Source organism: Suncus etruscus, chromosome 15, assembly GCF_024139225.1.
Source record: "Suncus etruscus isolate mSunEtr1 chromosome 15, mSunEtr1.pri.cur, whole genome shotgun sequence".
Lineage (NCBI taxonomy): Eukaryota > Metazoa > Chordata > Mammalia > Eulipotyphla > Soricidae > Suncus > Suncus etruscus.
In genome coordinates, this window is record NC_064862.1 from 40,702,065 (window position 1) to 40,718,618 (window position 16,554).

Genomic DNA, 16,554 nt, shown 5'->3' on the forward strand with positions numbered 1-16,554 from the left:
CTCACTGGTCTATGGGTTTTAAGAAAAAATAAGAACACTGTGATAATAATTTCCAGAGACAATAGAGATGAAGACCAGAAAAACCGGCCCACAATATGAAGCTCACCACAAAGAGTAGTGCTGCAGTTAGGGAAATAACTACACTAACAACTATCATGACAATCTTAAAGAATGAGAGAAGTAGAATGCCTGTCTCAAACACAGCAGGGGTTGTGGGAGGAGGGAGATGGGGGCATTAGTGGTTAGAATGTTGCACTGGTGAAGGGGGAGTGTTCTTTTTGTGACTGAAATCTAACTATAGTCATGATTATACTCACGGTGTTTAAATAAAGATATTATTAAGAAAAATAAAAGAAGTATTCAAGATAGAAGGTTTATTTGTTTTCATTTGGGAATTTTTTTTTTTTTAATTTTAGGGCACATCCAGTAGTGTCCAGGAGTTACTCCTGACTCTACTCTGAGGAATCATTCCTGGCAGGCTCAGAATGGGATGCTGAAGATTGAACACAGGCCCCATGTAAGGCAAATGCTCCAACTACTGTACTATCTCTCCAGTCCCAAGACAGTTTTAAGTTTCTTCTCCTCCCTTTTCTCTCCTCTTTTTCTTGGGGAGATGGAAAGGATTTGATCCCCCAATAGCCCCCCAGTGGCCACTTCTGACTCTGGTATTCAAGAGACCACCTGGTGTCAGGGATCTAATCTAGGTCTCCAGCCTGTAATGCATATACTCAATCTGTTGAGCTAACTTTCTTTTTTTTTTTTTTTTTTTTTTTTTTTTTTGGTTTTTTGGGCCACACCCGGCTTGCTCAGGGGTTACTCCTGGCTGTCTGCTCAGAAATAGCTCCTGGCAGGCACGGGGGACCATATGGAACACCGGGATTCGAACCAACCACCTTTGGTCCTGGATCGGCTCCTTGCAAGGCAAACACCGCTGTGCTATCTCTCCGGGCCCTGAGCTAACTTTCTTAAGCCCCTCCTTCTAAGTGTATAAAATAATCTTTGAGGGGCCGGTGTGGTGGCGCTAGAGGTAAGGTGTCTGCCTTGCCAGCGGTAGCCTAGGACGAACCGCGGTTCGATCCCCGGGCGTCCCATATGGTCCCCCAAGCCAGGAGCGACTTCTGAGCACATAGCCAGGAGTAACCCCTGAGCGTCACCGGGTGTGGCCCAAAAAACCAAAACCAAAAAAAAAAAATCTCTGAAACAAAGAGCAGAGACTCTCTTTGAGCTACATTTGAGTCTTTTTATGTGTGTGTGTGTGGGGGGGGGGGGAGTTGGCCACACCCAGGGTGCTCAGAGTTTTCTCCTGGCTTTGTGCTCAGGGATTATGCCTGTCAGATTCCAAGGACCATACCCTACTTGCTATACTTAGGTATCTGTCCCCCAATTTTTTTGTTCGTTTTTGGGCCACGCCCGGCAGTACTCAGGGATTTTTCCTGGCTCTGCCCTCAAGTTGCTTCTGACAGGCACGGGAGACCATATGGGATGCCAGGATTTGAACCACCATCAGTCCTGGATCGGCTGCGTGTAAGGCAAATGCCCTACCACTGTGCTATCTCTCCAGCCCCCAAATTTATATTTTTATTATCATATTGGATGTCTTCTTTGTCATGTTTTGTTTTGTTGGGGGGCCACACCTGGGGATGCTCAAAGGTTACTCCTGACTCTGCACTAAGGAATCACTCCTGGTATACTCGGGAGACCATATGAGAAACTGAAGATCAAACCTACATAGACCCCATGCAAGGCAAACTCACTACCTGCTGTGATATCGCTCTGACGATATGGATGATTGATGAGGCTGATGGGAGTAGTCTATCTCTCCTGGTTCCAAACGGAATTGTTCCTATCACAAGTGGAATTTTCCTATGGATGTCTTCTTTTGTTTGTTTGTTTGTTTTTTGGGTCACATCCAGCGATGTTTAGGGGCTACTCCTGCCTCTGTGCTCTGTGCTCAGAAGTCGGTTTTGGCAGGCTCGGGGGACCATATGAGATGCTGGGATTTGAACCATCATTGGTCCTGGATCAGCTGTGTGCAAAGCAAAGACCCTACCGCTGTGCAATCTCTCCGGTCCTGGATGTTTTCTTTTTAAGTGTTTTATCTCCTTAAAATTCTATACCTTTGGAGAGGCTTAGGAATTTGTCGAGTAAATTTTGGGGGAAAAAAAATTCAATCTGTATGTAACATTTTTAAGTTTTTGTTTTTGTTTTTGTTTTTTAAGATAACTCTCACCGTGCTCGCTTCGGCAGCACATATACTAAAATTGGAACGATACAGAGAAGATTAGCGTGGCCCCTGCGCAAGGATGATACGCAAATTCGTGAAGCGTTCCATATTTAAAAAAAAAAAAAAAAAGATAACTCTCACCTCACTTTACAAAATCCCAGCACCATATAGGGTCCCCCAAGTACCATCAAGAAGGACTCAAGCACAGAGCCAGGAGTAAGCAGGAGATGCTTGCATTACTGACAGAGACCTGAGTTTTCAGATTCAGTGAGGAGGTCCACAACATTGTTGAGCTTAGCCCTTCATTCTAATTCTATTTTGCATTACAAATGTCCAGGGTGGGCAATTCAGGCTGTTCAAATACCCTCCCTGGGTGTGGTTCCTGACAACTGCTGAGCTCCTTCACAGGTTACTTTTCTACCCCCCAGGCAGCCTGAGTAGAAGGAACTTCCCAGAAGTTTCTTACCAAGTAAATATGGAGGATACTTTTCACTAGTGCTTGTTTTTCAGGCACATGTGCTTTATAGGTGAGATCCTTTTCCCCCACTGAGCCACTCACCCATTAGTAGGACATGGGTAGATGGCCATACAGTTCTTCCCAGGATTAGACTAGAGAGATGGCTGAAATGTCCCTCTTTATCTGCTCCTATTGTCTACATTTAAATTGTCTTTATCCAAATGGCTCTGTCTATGCCTGAGGAATGGAGAGTTCGTAAGCCAAATGGAATGGGTTGTATTTAGGAAAATTCCACTTGTGATAGGAACAATTCCATTTGGAACCAGGAGAGATAGGCTACTCCCATCAGTCTCATCAATCATTCTCCATCTAGGCTTCATACCAGATAATGTTTCAAGTTTCAACCAGCACTTGCCGCCCCCCCCCAACCCCTTTTTTAGGTCCCAGCATGACCCTATGGAGGAAGATCTGGGGAAGGAAATTTTGATCCTAACCTCTACTTCCTGCCTCTCCCCTCAGCAGTTCCTCCAGCTGGTAATCATTGCTCAGCAAGACAGCTGGCTGAGCTCTCTTACCCCCGGCTTCTGACAACTGAAAAGGCAATCTTCATGTTGAGAAACTGACATTCTTTTCAAGCCAATGTCTTCAACTCTGACTTCAGCAACCTCTTCAGATGAACACAGAAAGTTCTATGGTGTGGAAATGTCTTTTCACAGCTTGGTAATGAGAAAAACCCTTTATTGAAAACCTAGCATTGTCTCTCTCTACCCTGTTGGGGGTTCCTGGGAAAGCATTGACTCCGAATCTTATTTGTGCAATAGTGACCAAATTCCTCTGGCAGGGATTGGAAGAAAGCTCAGTGGTTTAATGTGCAGAGGTCAAGTGTGAGGCAATTTAATGGATGATGCTGATAACCCTGTAGCTTGTGATTTCTCAGAGAAAGGGTGTGTGAAAATTAGGAGCCAGGGAGATTGCTTAAGTCATAGAGTACATGCCTGGCATGTTTAATCTGTGCCACATTGGATTCCTGCCAAAATTTTGCCCCACAGCACCATCAGCCTGAATTCTGAACTTACTATCAGGTTCAGAGTTCCAGGATGGAAACAGCTGAGAGAGGTCCCTGGGTCCCGGGGTGCTGTTTGGGAGATCAAACATCATGCAAGCAAGCAATTAAACAGATAAGGTCTCTGACTTCTAACTTCTAACTTGCATCTTCTTGGACGCAGTTCTGTGAGTTTGTCCCTCATGTACCTCTCCAGCTACATTTCCCCACTTGCTGACTCCTAGTGAACCTGCCTATTAAATAGTTACCTGGCTCACTTATTGCAGCCAGTAGATCATTTTTTTTATTAAAGAGTGACTGTGGTTTCCAGTGGACAAGAAACCACGAGTTAGAGTACTCCTGAGAGAAGTGTAGAATAGGTGTGATGCTTTGAGAACTAAAAAAGAGAAATCTTAGACCTTCTGTGGACCACCAAGAAATCACCCAGGTGCCTTGTAATTCCTCTGTGGCCTACATGTCATCACTTTCAAGGAGCAATGCTACAAATCACTTTTTTCTTAACTTGAATAATACTGCAGAGGAAGAAGTATATTGGAGAAAAGATGCATATTCCTTTTGCTGTGATAGTAGTCATTACTAAAACATAATAAAATCTACGACACTGTAATATATGTATTCCTGAAAAACCATTTTGGAAAGGCAAACCACTGAGTTTATGGAGGAAAAGGAAAGAGAGAAGAAACATTAATGAAAGGCCCAGGTTGATAGTACAAGTAAGATGCTTGCCTTGCACGAAGCCAACCTGGGTTTAATACCCTGGATACCATATGGTTCCCTAATCTCCACCCCCCCATGGAATGATCCCTGAAACCTGAACGCAACTGGGAATGCCCCCCCCCAAAAAAAAAACCCAAGTAAATGATCAATGAAATTTTAAAAGACAACAACGTAGGAAAATAAAAAAGATGGTAGCTTAAGTTTATACATGCTCAGTGGTGAGAAATGTATTCAAAATACAACCATACTGGCTCACATCAAAAAAACCCTGAAGTTTGCTTGTGTGTGGCTCCTATGTTCATTGCCTATGTGAGTAGAAAAAAAAAAAAACAGAACAAAGAAAGTATAAAATAAAAAAAGACTGAGAAAGAGAAAAGTGAAAAAAATGCAAGGTGGGCTGAGTAAATTAGAATGAAGAGATTGGTTTATAGGGTTTTTTAAAAGGACACTTAGGCACTGATGTGAAGAGGAATAAGGAGGATATCTGCATTCCCAAAGTTGACAGTAATCCCACAGAGGAATGAGCCTCACTCATAGTCCTGGCAAGAACTCAGCATGCGAGTGCTTTGTGCATTCCTACATAGCTCAGTGCAACTGGGTGCAGTTTTCTGGGATCATTTAGTGTGTTTTGAAAGCAAAATTTTGCATAAACAAATGCAAAAATACATTATGCTGAATTTATTGTGTTGGAAAAAGTTTGTGTACTTGAAATAAGTATTTTAGAAGTATTGATTCTTTAACTTCCATGAGATAAGAATAAATTTGGCTTATTTCTTCCCCAGTTGGTCCTGTGTTGGAATCATTTTCCTTCTTGGCTCTTGACTGCTACATTTGTACAGTCTTCGTTGCTTACCAGAATCAGAGACAGACATTTAATTTATTCATAAGATGACTTAGTTTGATCATTTTATATGTATCTTCTGACTTTGACATTGTTGACTAAATTATTTCCAGGTGCTTGCTGTCAGCAGACCTTATAGATGAAGGAATCAACTCCTCCCTCACTCAACTCCACCCTTGTAGACCCCTTTGTCAACTTTTGAAAAGAGTGAGCTTGTTCTTGCCAGCTTATTATTGGTGATCCCCAGAGCCCGAAAACAATCTCCTGCAGACTTGTATCTAGAATTCTTTTTCATGCACACATATAGTTTCTTCCCTCGCTTCTTTGAGTCTCTGCAGCAAAAATATTCCCATAAACAGCACTGCTCTGATCTTTCTAAATAAAATGTCACCTCCTATATCCACCAACATTACTCTGTAAACTCGTAATTTGTTCTTAGGTGTGTTGTGTCTTAATGGTATAATGCATGCATGTATGTACTTGGTAAATAATACATAGTTATTAATTAATGCCTTATTTGTGGAAGTTATTAAATGTGATCACACTAACATATGATCCATTGTTAAAATAAGAAATTTAAGGGACCTGGAGATTATAGGGTTAAGCTTCAGCTGATCCTGATTTTGTACCAAGTACTGCTGTATGTGACCACAAAACAAAGCAAGAAAGAAATGTTAGAAAGAAGCTTGGAAGTAATACATGTAAATTAAAATTTTTTTTAATTTTTAATTTTGGGACTAAACCTAGTAGAGCTCAGGGCTTACTCCTGTATCTGCATTCAGGGATTACTACTGGCAGGCTTGTGGGACCATATGGGGTTCTGGGAATTAACCCAGATCAACTGCATGCAAGACAAGTGCCCTATCTGCTATACTCTCTTTGGTCCCCATTTATGTAAGCTTTTGATTTTAGTGTAAAAGTTTTCTGTCTTAAGGTAAGTATTTCTGGGGTCGGAGAGATAACATGGAGGTAGGCATTTGAATTTCATGGAGAAGGATGGCATCCCATATGGTCCCTTGAGCCTGCCAGGAGAGATTTCTGAGCATGGAGTAACCTCTGAATGCTGCTGGGTGTGACCCAAAAACCAAAACCAAAACCAAAACAAAACAAAACAAAAAAAAAAGATAAGCATTACCTTAGAAAATGACATAGTCATAAAAACTATATTCCCAACTGGGGTCAGTTCATTAGGAGAGCATAGTATATATCTTGTTTTATGAGGTCCTCTGACAAATGATTTTAGAGATAAAAAATAGAAGAAAATGTATATTAAATTAATAATTTTGGGGGCCGGAGAGATTGCATGGAGGTAAGGCATTTGCCTTGCATGCAAAAGGACAGTGGTTCGAATCCCGGCATCCCATATGGTCCCTCGAGTCTGCCTGGGGTGATTTCTGAGCGTAGAGCCAGGAGTAATCCCTGAGCACTTCTGGGTGTGACCCAAAAACCAAAAAATAAATAAATTTTAAATGGTTATAGGAACTAGAATAAAATATATATAGATGCTCTACATATATTGTAAAGGTCTTGACAATATATTTTGTCAATAATAATAGTAATAATCCAGGTCCTTAAGAAAACATTATTATGTAGTTTTATTTTGCAAAAATAGATCAAACAATAGATCAAACAGCATCATATCCTGGGGACCAAAGTGATAGTTCAACAGGTAGGGTGCTTGTTTTACATAAGACTGATTCAGGTTCAATATCTGGCATCCCATATGATCCCTTGAACCCCATCTGAAGTAATTCCTGAGCACAAAGCCAAGAGTAATTGCTGAGCACAGCAGATAAGACCCGAAAACTAAAAAACCAATGCATCATGTCCTTTTGATGCAATACATCAAGGATTGCAAATCAGGTATCCAGTGTTCCATCCAGCTTCATCTAGAGACATTCTACAAAATATTTGCCTGTTGTTTAATAAAGGTAAATAACACAAAGGACAAAGAAAACCTGAGACATTATTTCAAACTGATGTTCTAGGAACACTAAATGAAATATGTTATCTTAGATAAATTCTGAGTCATAACATACCGCACTAAAAAATATTGGTGGATTGGAAAGAGAAAGTTGAAGGGTTCAGCACTTGCAGGCAGACTGCTGGCACTGCATATGGTTTTCTGAACGCATGGCTAGGAGTGATCTCTGAACATAGACCTAGGAGTAAGTATGGTCACTATATTGGGACAAGTAAAAAAAGTGAATGTAAGTGGTTGCAATTAGGGAATGGGATTGTGTTAGTATTAAATTTCCTGTCACTGAAGTTTGTATTTAGGTATGAAGGTCATGATATCTGCAATTTAGACTTAAATATTTATGCACATTATAATAACATACAGAAAGATAAAAAGATAAAACAAAATGTGACCAAGTGAAGCTTCCTGAAGCATTCTTTACCAATTTGGGGTAAGATTTCAAACATTTTAAAACAAGGAAATTTAAACAATGACCACCACAAAAATTCTCGAATAAATAAAAATGAGCAAAGGATGTGAATAATTTATCTCCATAAACATACAAAAAATAATCAGGGGCCAGAGAGATAGCACAGCGGTGGGGCGTGTGCCTTGAAAGCAGCCAACCCAGACTGATGTTGGTTCGAATTACGGCATCCCGTATGGTCTCCTGTGCCTGCCAGGAGCGATTTCTGAGCACAGAGCCAGGAGTAATCCCTGAGCGCCACCATGTGTGCCCCCCGAAAATATATATACAAATAATCAGCTGCTGGAGAGATAGCACAGTGGAGGGTGTTTGCCTTGCATGCGGCTGACCCAGGATGGACCCGAATTCATTTCCCAGCATCCCATATGGTCCCCCGAGCCTGCCAGGAGTGATTTCTGAGTGCAGAGCCAGGTGTAACCCCTGGGTGCCACCAGGTGTGGCCCAACAAAACGAAACAAAACAAAATAAAAAATACAAATAATCAATAAGCACATGAAAATATAACAACTATACTAGTATTACAAAGATTAATTTTAAAGCCACAATGAGATACCGCCTCATTTACGCCATCTAATTTAAAAAGAAAACATAAAATAAAAAGTGTTGGTGAGGTGCAGAGAAATCAACACTCTAGAGGATGATGTAACATGTAAAATGGTGCAGGCACCATGGAAACAGTGATTGATTCCTCAAAAGGCAAAAAATGGAATTCCCAGTTATTCCACTCCTGTGGTTATATATCCCAAATAATTGAAAAGCAGAGAATCTCCTTGGAAAAATTATTGGATGAGCAAAATGTTGTGTATAGACACAATACCATTCAACTTTAAAAATGAACTGAATTCTGACCAAAGCTGCAACATCAATGACCCATTGACTATCATACTAAGTGAAATGAGCAGTTTTCAAAAGATAACTACCATATGATTCCACAGAAGTGAGGTGCCAACAGAAGTCAAATCTGTGGAAGCAGTAATAGTGGCTGCCGGGTTGGGAATGAGTAGAACATAGGGGTTTAGAATTTAACGAATATAGTTTCAGTTTTGCTAGATTGAAAGAGTCCTGGGTAGAAGGGATATGTACAGAACCAAACTTTACACTTAGAACTGATCAAAATGGTAAACTTGTATGTTATACACATTTCATATCATTTTTATTTATTGTTACACATTTCTTGAGATAATATTAATTTATGGAAGTGTGAATGTTTACTTGTTCCAGAGATTCAATCTCCTCACACATAAGTAACCTCAGTTAGTAGTCAGAGTCAAAGAGTTTGTTTTCATTAGCCATAGTCTATTCCTCTGCTTGGTTTTCTTACAGACTACCTGTGAGTGAGATTGTTTGTTATTTTTCTTCCCCCCAGTGACTTTGTTTTGTGTGCCACACTCTAGTTCCATCAATGTTGTAGCACAAAGCAAGAATGTATGCTTTCTCTTTTTGGAGGAAAGGATGCCTCTCAAATTGTTTTTATGGGTCCTGGGGGTTACTCCTAGTGATACTTGCCAAGCATTATAGACAATTTAATGCTTGGACCTGAGGAAGATATAGCAGCTGCTTTTTTTTTTTTCAGCCCGTACTGGTTGGGCCCGTTAGTGCTTGGGCCACTAGGTCACCCCAGTGATACTGGAGTCCATATGAATGCCAGGGCTCAAATGTGGGTCTTCATCATTTAACTCTTTTTCCAGATAACTCCATTTTTTTTAATAGCAGGGTAATGTTTAGTTACACACACACACACACACACACACACATACACACATATACACACATGTAAAAACTGACAGAAAGAAGAATAACTTTTGGCAATCCATAACATTGAATCCGGAAAGAATCATTAATGGATTTAAAATTCAAGGTAAAAGTTTTATGAAGAAATTTACAATGCCAAACTAACTCCTACTCTGTCCTTATCAATTACACAGAAGTATATCATAACTTTACAGTAATAAAATATAGAATGTGAGCTTAACAAGCAATCAAAGTGAGCATCATCAGTATTGGGTCCCATGGCATCATGATCCTGGAAACATATCTAATCACTCTGTAGTACTCCTGTCAAAATGTAGCCAAACATCTGATATAACTAAAAAAAATTGCAAGACAACTTCAATGGAGAAACCGTCTGCAAATTAAATAATCTGTACTAAATAATGTTAAGGTCATAAAAGGTACTGAATGAATGACTGGAGAACTCTTCAGTTTTAGAAAAACTAAAATGAGGTGCCAATCAAAAGTGATTTATAATCAGGGATTACTTTTTTTGTTATTTAGAACATCGTTTTGACATTTTTTTTTGGTTTTGGTTTTTGGGTCACACCCGGCAGTGCTCAGGGGTTACTCCTGGCTCCATGCTCAGAAATCGCTCCTGGCAGGCATGGGGGACCATATGGGATGCTGGCATTTGAACCAATGACCTTTTGCATGAAAGGCAAATGCCTTACCTCCATGCTATCTCTCTGGCTCCATCGTTTTGACATTTTTTTTTATCGTTTTTTTTTTTTTTTTTTTTTTTGGTTTTTGGGCCACACCCAGTAACGCTCAGGGGTTACTCCTGGCTATGTGCTCAGAAGTTGCTCCTGGCTTGGGGGACCATATGGGACACCGGGGGATCGAACCGTGGTCCGTCCAAGGTTAGCGCAGGCAAGGCAGGCACCTTACCTTTAGCGCCACCGCCCGGCCCCTTTTTTATCGTTTTGACATTTTAACTCTGAACAATATCTCTAAGTCAAGTTACATAGTATGAAATCAATGTCAGTGGCTTACTTTAGGTCATTGTACTGTGGCTATGTATGGGAATTTTCCCAGTTTTTAGGAAATATATATTTAACTTTTCAGGAGTAAGGGTCAGTATATTTACCATCAACTAGTCTGATAAATATGTATGTTTATGTTTGTGTACTTTGTATAGAATCAGGAATAAACGATGAAAAATAAAACAAATATGGTAAAATGTTAATATCCTCAGTAACATAAGTAATCATAGCATCCATTGCTCCCAAAATTTTAGCTTCCTGTTTTTATCCCACTCTTTTTTTTGGGGGGGTCACACCCCCGGCATTGCTCAGGGGTTACTCCTGGCTGTCTGCTCAGAAATAGCTCCTGGCAGGCACAGGGGTGGGGGGGACGGACCATATGGGACACCGGGATTCGAACCAACCACCTTTGGTCCTGGATCGGCTGCTTGCAAGGCAAACACCGCTGTGCTATCTCTCCGGGCCCTTTTTTCCCCACTCTTAAGAAGCCTGTGTTTGCCTTTTAAGAAGTCTCTCTCTTTTTTTCTTGCCCACATTTCTCTAAATTTCTTTCAATAAAAACTTCTTTGCAGGGCTGGAGAGATAGCATGGAGGTAAGGCATTTGCCTTGCAGGCAGAAGGATGGTGGTTCAAATCCCAGCATCCCATATGGTCCCCTGAGCCTTCCAGGAGAAATTTCTGAGAGTGGGACCAGAAATAACCCCTGAGCGCTGCCAGGTGTGACCCCCCCAAAAAAAAACTTTTTTTGCTTCACTAAATTTTTGTTTCGTTTTCCTTATTTATTCAGGTGACAGAAATCAATAAAGACAGTCTTTGACAGCAGTCATAACACAGAATTTGACTTTAAAAGAAATGACAATTACAAAACAGGCAATCGTGGGTATATTTGCAATTGAAAGTACCAAATAATTCTTACAAACATGGTAAAAATGTTGACTTTTGAATCTGGGTTAAAATCACATAAGAATTTTTTTGGTATTATACTGGCAGTGATTATGTGTCTGAAATTTAAATGCCAAAATATTAAAACAACCATGAAAAAAAGGCATGTAGAACTTGGGCAGCTAACATTGCAGACATGATGATAATAAACATGTAAAATGTCTATAAGAACATAAAATGGAAAACAAGACATAAATTTTTCTCTGAAACTGTGGGATCTTCCAAATCATGTGGGCAGATAGACACAATGGAATTTCCCCCAAAGTACCCATTTTTGTCCAAGTCTCCTTTGAAAATACTGAGCACCAAATCCTACTTGATTCTCATCTTTTGTCAGGGATAGTCATTAATTTATTATCTCTTTATCTGAGATAGAACTGAGCTTTTAGAATTAGGCAGATTCCTTTAAACACTAAGACATCTAACTCTATAGGACATCTGATAAATAAAGAAATCTTCCATGACCATATGTGGTCAATGACCAAACAACTCTAGAGAGTGAGATTAGAGTAAATGTCTCTTGCACTTAGATCACAACTCAGTTGCTTAAATAAACCAGACGTTTACTATAACCAAAGCCTCTAACTCTTCCAAAAATGTGTCTCTCTGCTTTACTTAGATGGTAGATGTCAATAAAGGAATTTAAGTCTCAGAGTCACAGGGTTTGACTTTAAAAGAAATGACAGCTACATAACTCAGGCAATGCAAAGTATTGCAGGTAGCAAATGATTCTTCAAAGTACTATTCTCAAAACTAACTTTTTTTTTTTTTTTTTTTTTGGTTTTTGGGCCACACCCGGCGGTGCTCAGGGGTTACTCCTAGCTGTCTGCTCAGAAATAGCTCCTGGCAGGCACGGGGGACCATATGGGACACCGGGATTCGAACCAACCACCTTTGGTCCTGGATCGGCTGCTTGCAAGGCAAACACCGCTGTGCTATCTCTCCGGGCCCTCAAAACTAACTTTTATTAATGTGCTCATAGTACTGGGCTAGGCTCTGTGAACTCTGGAAAGAAAAATAGTATGTCATCCTTGCCCTAAAAACATTGCATACATCTGGAGCAGCTACAGACATAGTTCCATAGGTTGAGCGCATGCTTTGCTCAAAGGAAAGCTTTGGAAACAAGAGGATATTTCCATCCTTAGCACCACTAGGAGTAACCTTCAAGCATCAAGTCATGAGTAGTTCTTCAGCATTACTAAATGTGATTCTCAAACCAAAGTTGTAATAATAATAATAATAATAATAGAAAAAAAAAGTCCATACAGCTGGAGAAAATCAGGGGAATCAACTAGAGAAAAATTACCTAATTATTATATACACTTAGGAAATTACCAAAGCACAATATAAAGTACACTCTATGAGGCTAATTTTGCCTGCATACTAAGCATATCAGAAAGTAAAATTTCAAGAACAGTGCAGCTGTCATGTTATAACTAAGAATGACAGGTAGTTTACAGTATAAATTAGACAATTTTAAGCAAGCCCACACTGAAGAAGCATGGGAACAGAAGCATACATAAACAGAACATGCACATTATATATAAACAGTGATGGTTTCTTGTGGGTGGAAATTGGAGGTGAAACCTTTCCTGTAGAAGGGTAAGGAGAGTGTCTTATAAAGAACACTAACTTTGGTTTGGATGCACTGAGATTTATATCCTGTTGCTCCACCAGTGTCAAAACAGGCAAGCACTCATCTAACTTGCATTTCTTTTTTGTTCACATCTACCAAGAGGTTACTTGCTGTGCAATTGCTCTTAGCACTAAATTAGATGCATTAATGTAATGGGAGAAGTCTTTCAACAAGCTGTATGTATGGTTAAATTTCTGGGTATCTGTTAATCACTACTGTTGTGTCTGACTTTTCCGATAGAAGGACACATCACAAAGCCACAGAATGGATTGTTTCTTGACGGTCCTGGAACTTCTAATTCCTAGTACCATGTCTGATTCATGGTGGGTTCCTAATAAATGTGGAAAGAAACATGGAAAAACACATTTAGGTCATCATAATGGCTTAATACTACTTTAATAGCACTTTGTGCCTCGCTGTGTACTAAGAATCATCTTATTTCTTTTAACACTCCTTTGATTGCATTATGAGCATCCTTGCAAACAAGACTCATTACTGTCCTTTATAGGACTTGTAAAATGGCAGCACCCAGGCCTCAGACTGGAACCTCACCCAGTCTGGACTTCAGACACTACTCTGAACTTGCCCAATGAAAAGTTGCTTTTGTTCTTATTTAGCAGAGCAAAGTGCCATAGACCAGGAGTCTTGGAAGCTGAGTTCTGTAAAAGGTAGTGTCCTGCAAAAGGGGTGAGAACATTGCAGGAACAGGTTCTAGAAACTTCTGATGGGAGAGAGAAGGTGGATGAGGGTTTGGAATGAGTGAGGCCGACAGAACAGATGCTATCAATTGGCCGGCTGGCACCTGTACAGGTGGCACTAGGGACAAACAGCCCAGAATGGGAAGGGGAAGCACACAGTCAAGACTGCCCTGGTATTAGGGAGAACCAAAAGAGAGCAGTAGGGCTCTGAGGGAATGTGGGATTCCTCAGAGTGTTACAATGGCTAGAGGAAGCTGAAAGAAAAGTCAGCAAATTTGACATCAAATGGCTGTCAGGTCAGTCACTGTGATGAAAGGAAATAAACTGGCAGTGCAAGGACCACCTAATGGAGTTGTAAAGGAAGTGGGGGGATCCCTGGAGCGGGGTCATCTTGGGCCACTCACAGAGGCTTCTGGCTGAGTGGTGTTTAGCAACCGGATTTAAAGCCCCCTGGGGCTCTGGGCTCCTCTTTTATAAAATGAGGGTGAGGGGCAGGAGAGAGCATAGCAGCAGGGCATTTATCTTACATGCAGCCAATCCAGGACTGGCGGTGGTTCGAATCCCAGCATCCCATATGGTCCTCCATGCCTGCCAGGAGCGATTTCTGAGCACAAAGCTGAGTGTGACCCAAAAACAAAACAAAACAAAAGATGAGGGTGAGCTTTGCTTTCAAAGACTACAATGGTTGTGAAGTGAATTTAGTTCTAGGAACTCAAGTTAATGTTATCTGAGATGGCTAAATAATTAGAAGAAAAGTAAGATGTCCACAGCACATAACTTCCTTTATAGAGCTAGAGAATGTGTTTCCTTTGTGTTTTCTTCGTTTTCTATTGGTACTCACACCCCCTAATATTAGCTAGAACTAACTAGCTTTTTTTGGGAACAATTATTCCAAGCCCTGTTCTAGTTATGCCCAGTTGACTCCTGTTGAATCCTTTCTGACCTCAGATATCTAGACCCCATTTGCCTCTGACCTGATTTGAAAAGACTACACAGGCTTCCCAATCTTCTTTCCTCCAACCTTACATCCGATTCTAACTTCTTTCCCTCTCAAATCTAAATCATATTGATTTTAGAATCAGGATTTTTGTTTGTTTTTAGGCCACACCTGATGGTGCTTGGGGATTACTCCTGTCTCAACCCTCAGAATCGCTCCTGGAAGGCTTGGGGGACCATATGGGAAACCAGGCATTGAACTTTGGTTTGTCCTCGGCAGGGTTCAAACTCCCTACCCACTCTGCTATCGGTCCAGCCCTTAAATTAGTTTTATTTCTTCTTTCATTGTAATGCCTCTCTGGATTGATTTCTTCTCAAACTTCACCTTTCTAATCTTTCCATTACTCTCTGCTGGCCTGTCTTCGCTTTAACTCCATGCCAAATGAATGTTCTACTTTAGGATATGGTTTTAAAAAAATTGCTCTTCTCTGGATCTCAAGAATCTGGAATCTCGGGGCCGGAGAGATAGCATGAACGTTAAGGTATTTGCCTTGCATGCAGAAGGTCGGTGGTTCGAATCTCGACATCCCCTATGGTTCCCCGAGCTTGCCAGGAGCTATTCCTGAGTGTAGAACCAGGGGTAACTCCTGAACGCTGCCGGGTGTGACCCAAAAACCAAAAACCAAAAAAAAAAAAAAAAAAAAAAAAAAAAAAAGAATCCATTAGGCTTTATTTGTGCTACTCTTCACCTTCCCCCGACTCTCAGCTGGGAGTTTCCGTGCCTTGCATCTACCCCCAGAACTGGCCTTTCTTTAGCCTCCTGGTGAAACCCCAGGCCTTCTTGGGATGACAGGTTTCATCTCCACATCTCACAAGAAGTTCTCCGTCCATCTTCCAGAGCAAATATTCTTCAACACTGGGGGGGACCTCACTTCGCCCAACTCTGAATGATTCCACACTCGTGGCTTGTCCACATTTCTGCACCCACTAAAGATGAAAGGACAATGATGCGTTGCGCATCAGCACCCATCCTCCAATCTCCTTCCCACGAGAGCTTGGCCGGATGGGTCTGTCCCAGTTCTGGGGTCTCCAGCAGCATTGGGGTGGGCAATGTCTCTGTGCCCCGTTCCCATCTCTTACTTAGGACTGGGGGGCGCAGGCCTAGCGCTCAGCTCCCAATTCCAAGAAGGGCTGTTCCTTGGAAAGCCGGGAGGGCTCAGGAACTGGGTTACCAGCGCCCCGCAAGGGGACTTAGGGCAACGCTTCCAGTGCAGCTGGGGGGAGTCGTCGTCGCCCCCTCGCCCTCCCCTTCCCGGCTATTGGGCCACCTTCCCGGCGCGCCCAGTGGACGGGGCGGGGCCCTTCGCATCTCCCCTCGGTTCTCCTCCTCCGGGGCCCGGGCTAGGAGCGTTGGGAGGCGGGAGGCGTGCAGGGGCTCGGAGGGGCGTCCGGTTACATCTCCGCCTTCTTCAACCCGGGCCGCGGAGTCTCTGGGTTTTGCGGGACTCGGGGTTCGGGCGCGTGCTGGGCGCGATGAGCGGGAGCGGGGTTGCGTGGACGCGGGCGCTGCTGCTGCAGCTGCTGCTGGCGGGACTCGGGCTTTGCCTGAGCCGCCTCGAGCTCTTCCCCTTCGGCCCGGGCCAGGGGGACCTGGAGCTGGAGGCCGGGGACGACCAGGTCTCCCCCGCCTTGGAGCTGAACGGGGTGCTCCACTTCTACGACCGCTCCGACATCGACTCGGTCTACGTGAGTGCGACTCGGGGCCCGAATGGGGCGGCCGGGAAGTGGGGGGATTGGGGGGCATCTCGAGGAAGGCGGAGGCCGGGCTGGACGGACG

At 42.2% G+C, this 16,554-nt stretch overlaps 2 protein-coding genes and 1 non-coding gene across 3 annotated transcripts in view; 2 read left to right on the plus strand and 1 right to left on the minus strand.

Annotated features, from left to right (window-relative positions):
• Nucleotides 1-16,554, minus strand: part of LGALS8 (galectin 8) — an 811,943-nt gene that overhangs the window by 411,470 nt on the left and 383,919 nt on the right. The gene's annotated exons all lie outside the window — the stretch shown is intronic.
• Nucleotides 2,232-2,338, plus strand: LOC126031626 (U6 spliceosomal RNA). The gene has a single exon (XR_007503458.1). It is a non-coding gene; the product is annotated as a U6 spliceosomal RNA (small nuclear RNA).
• NID1 (nidogen 1) overlaps nt 15,828-16,554 on the plus strand; it is a 101,792-nt gene continuing 101,065 nt past the window's right edge. Inside the window, exon 1 of the mRNA XM_049788090.1 lies at nt 15,828-16,463. Within this exon, the coding sequence (XP_049644047.1) occupies nt 15,828-16,463 (636 nt within the window). The remainder of the gene's footprint in view (nt 16,464-16,554) is intronic.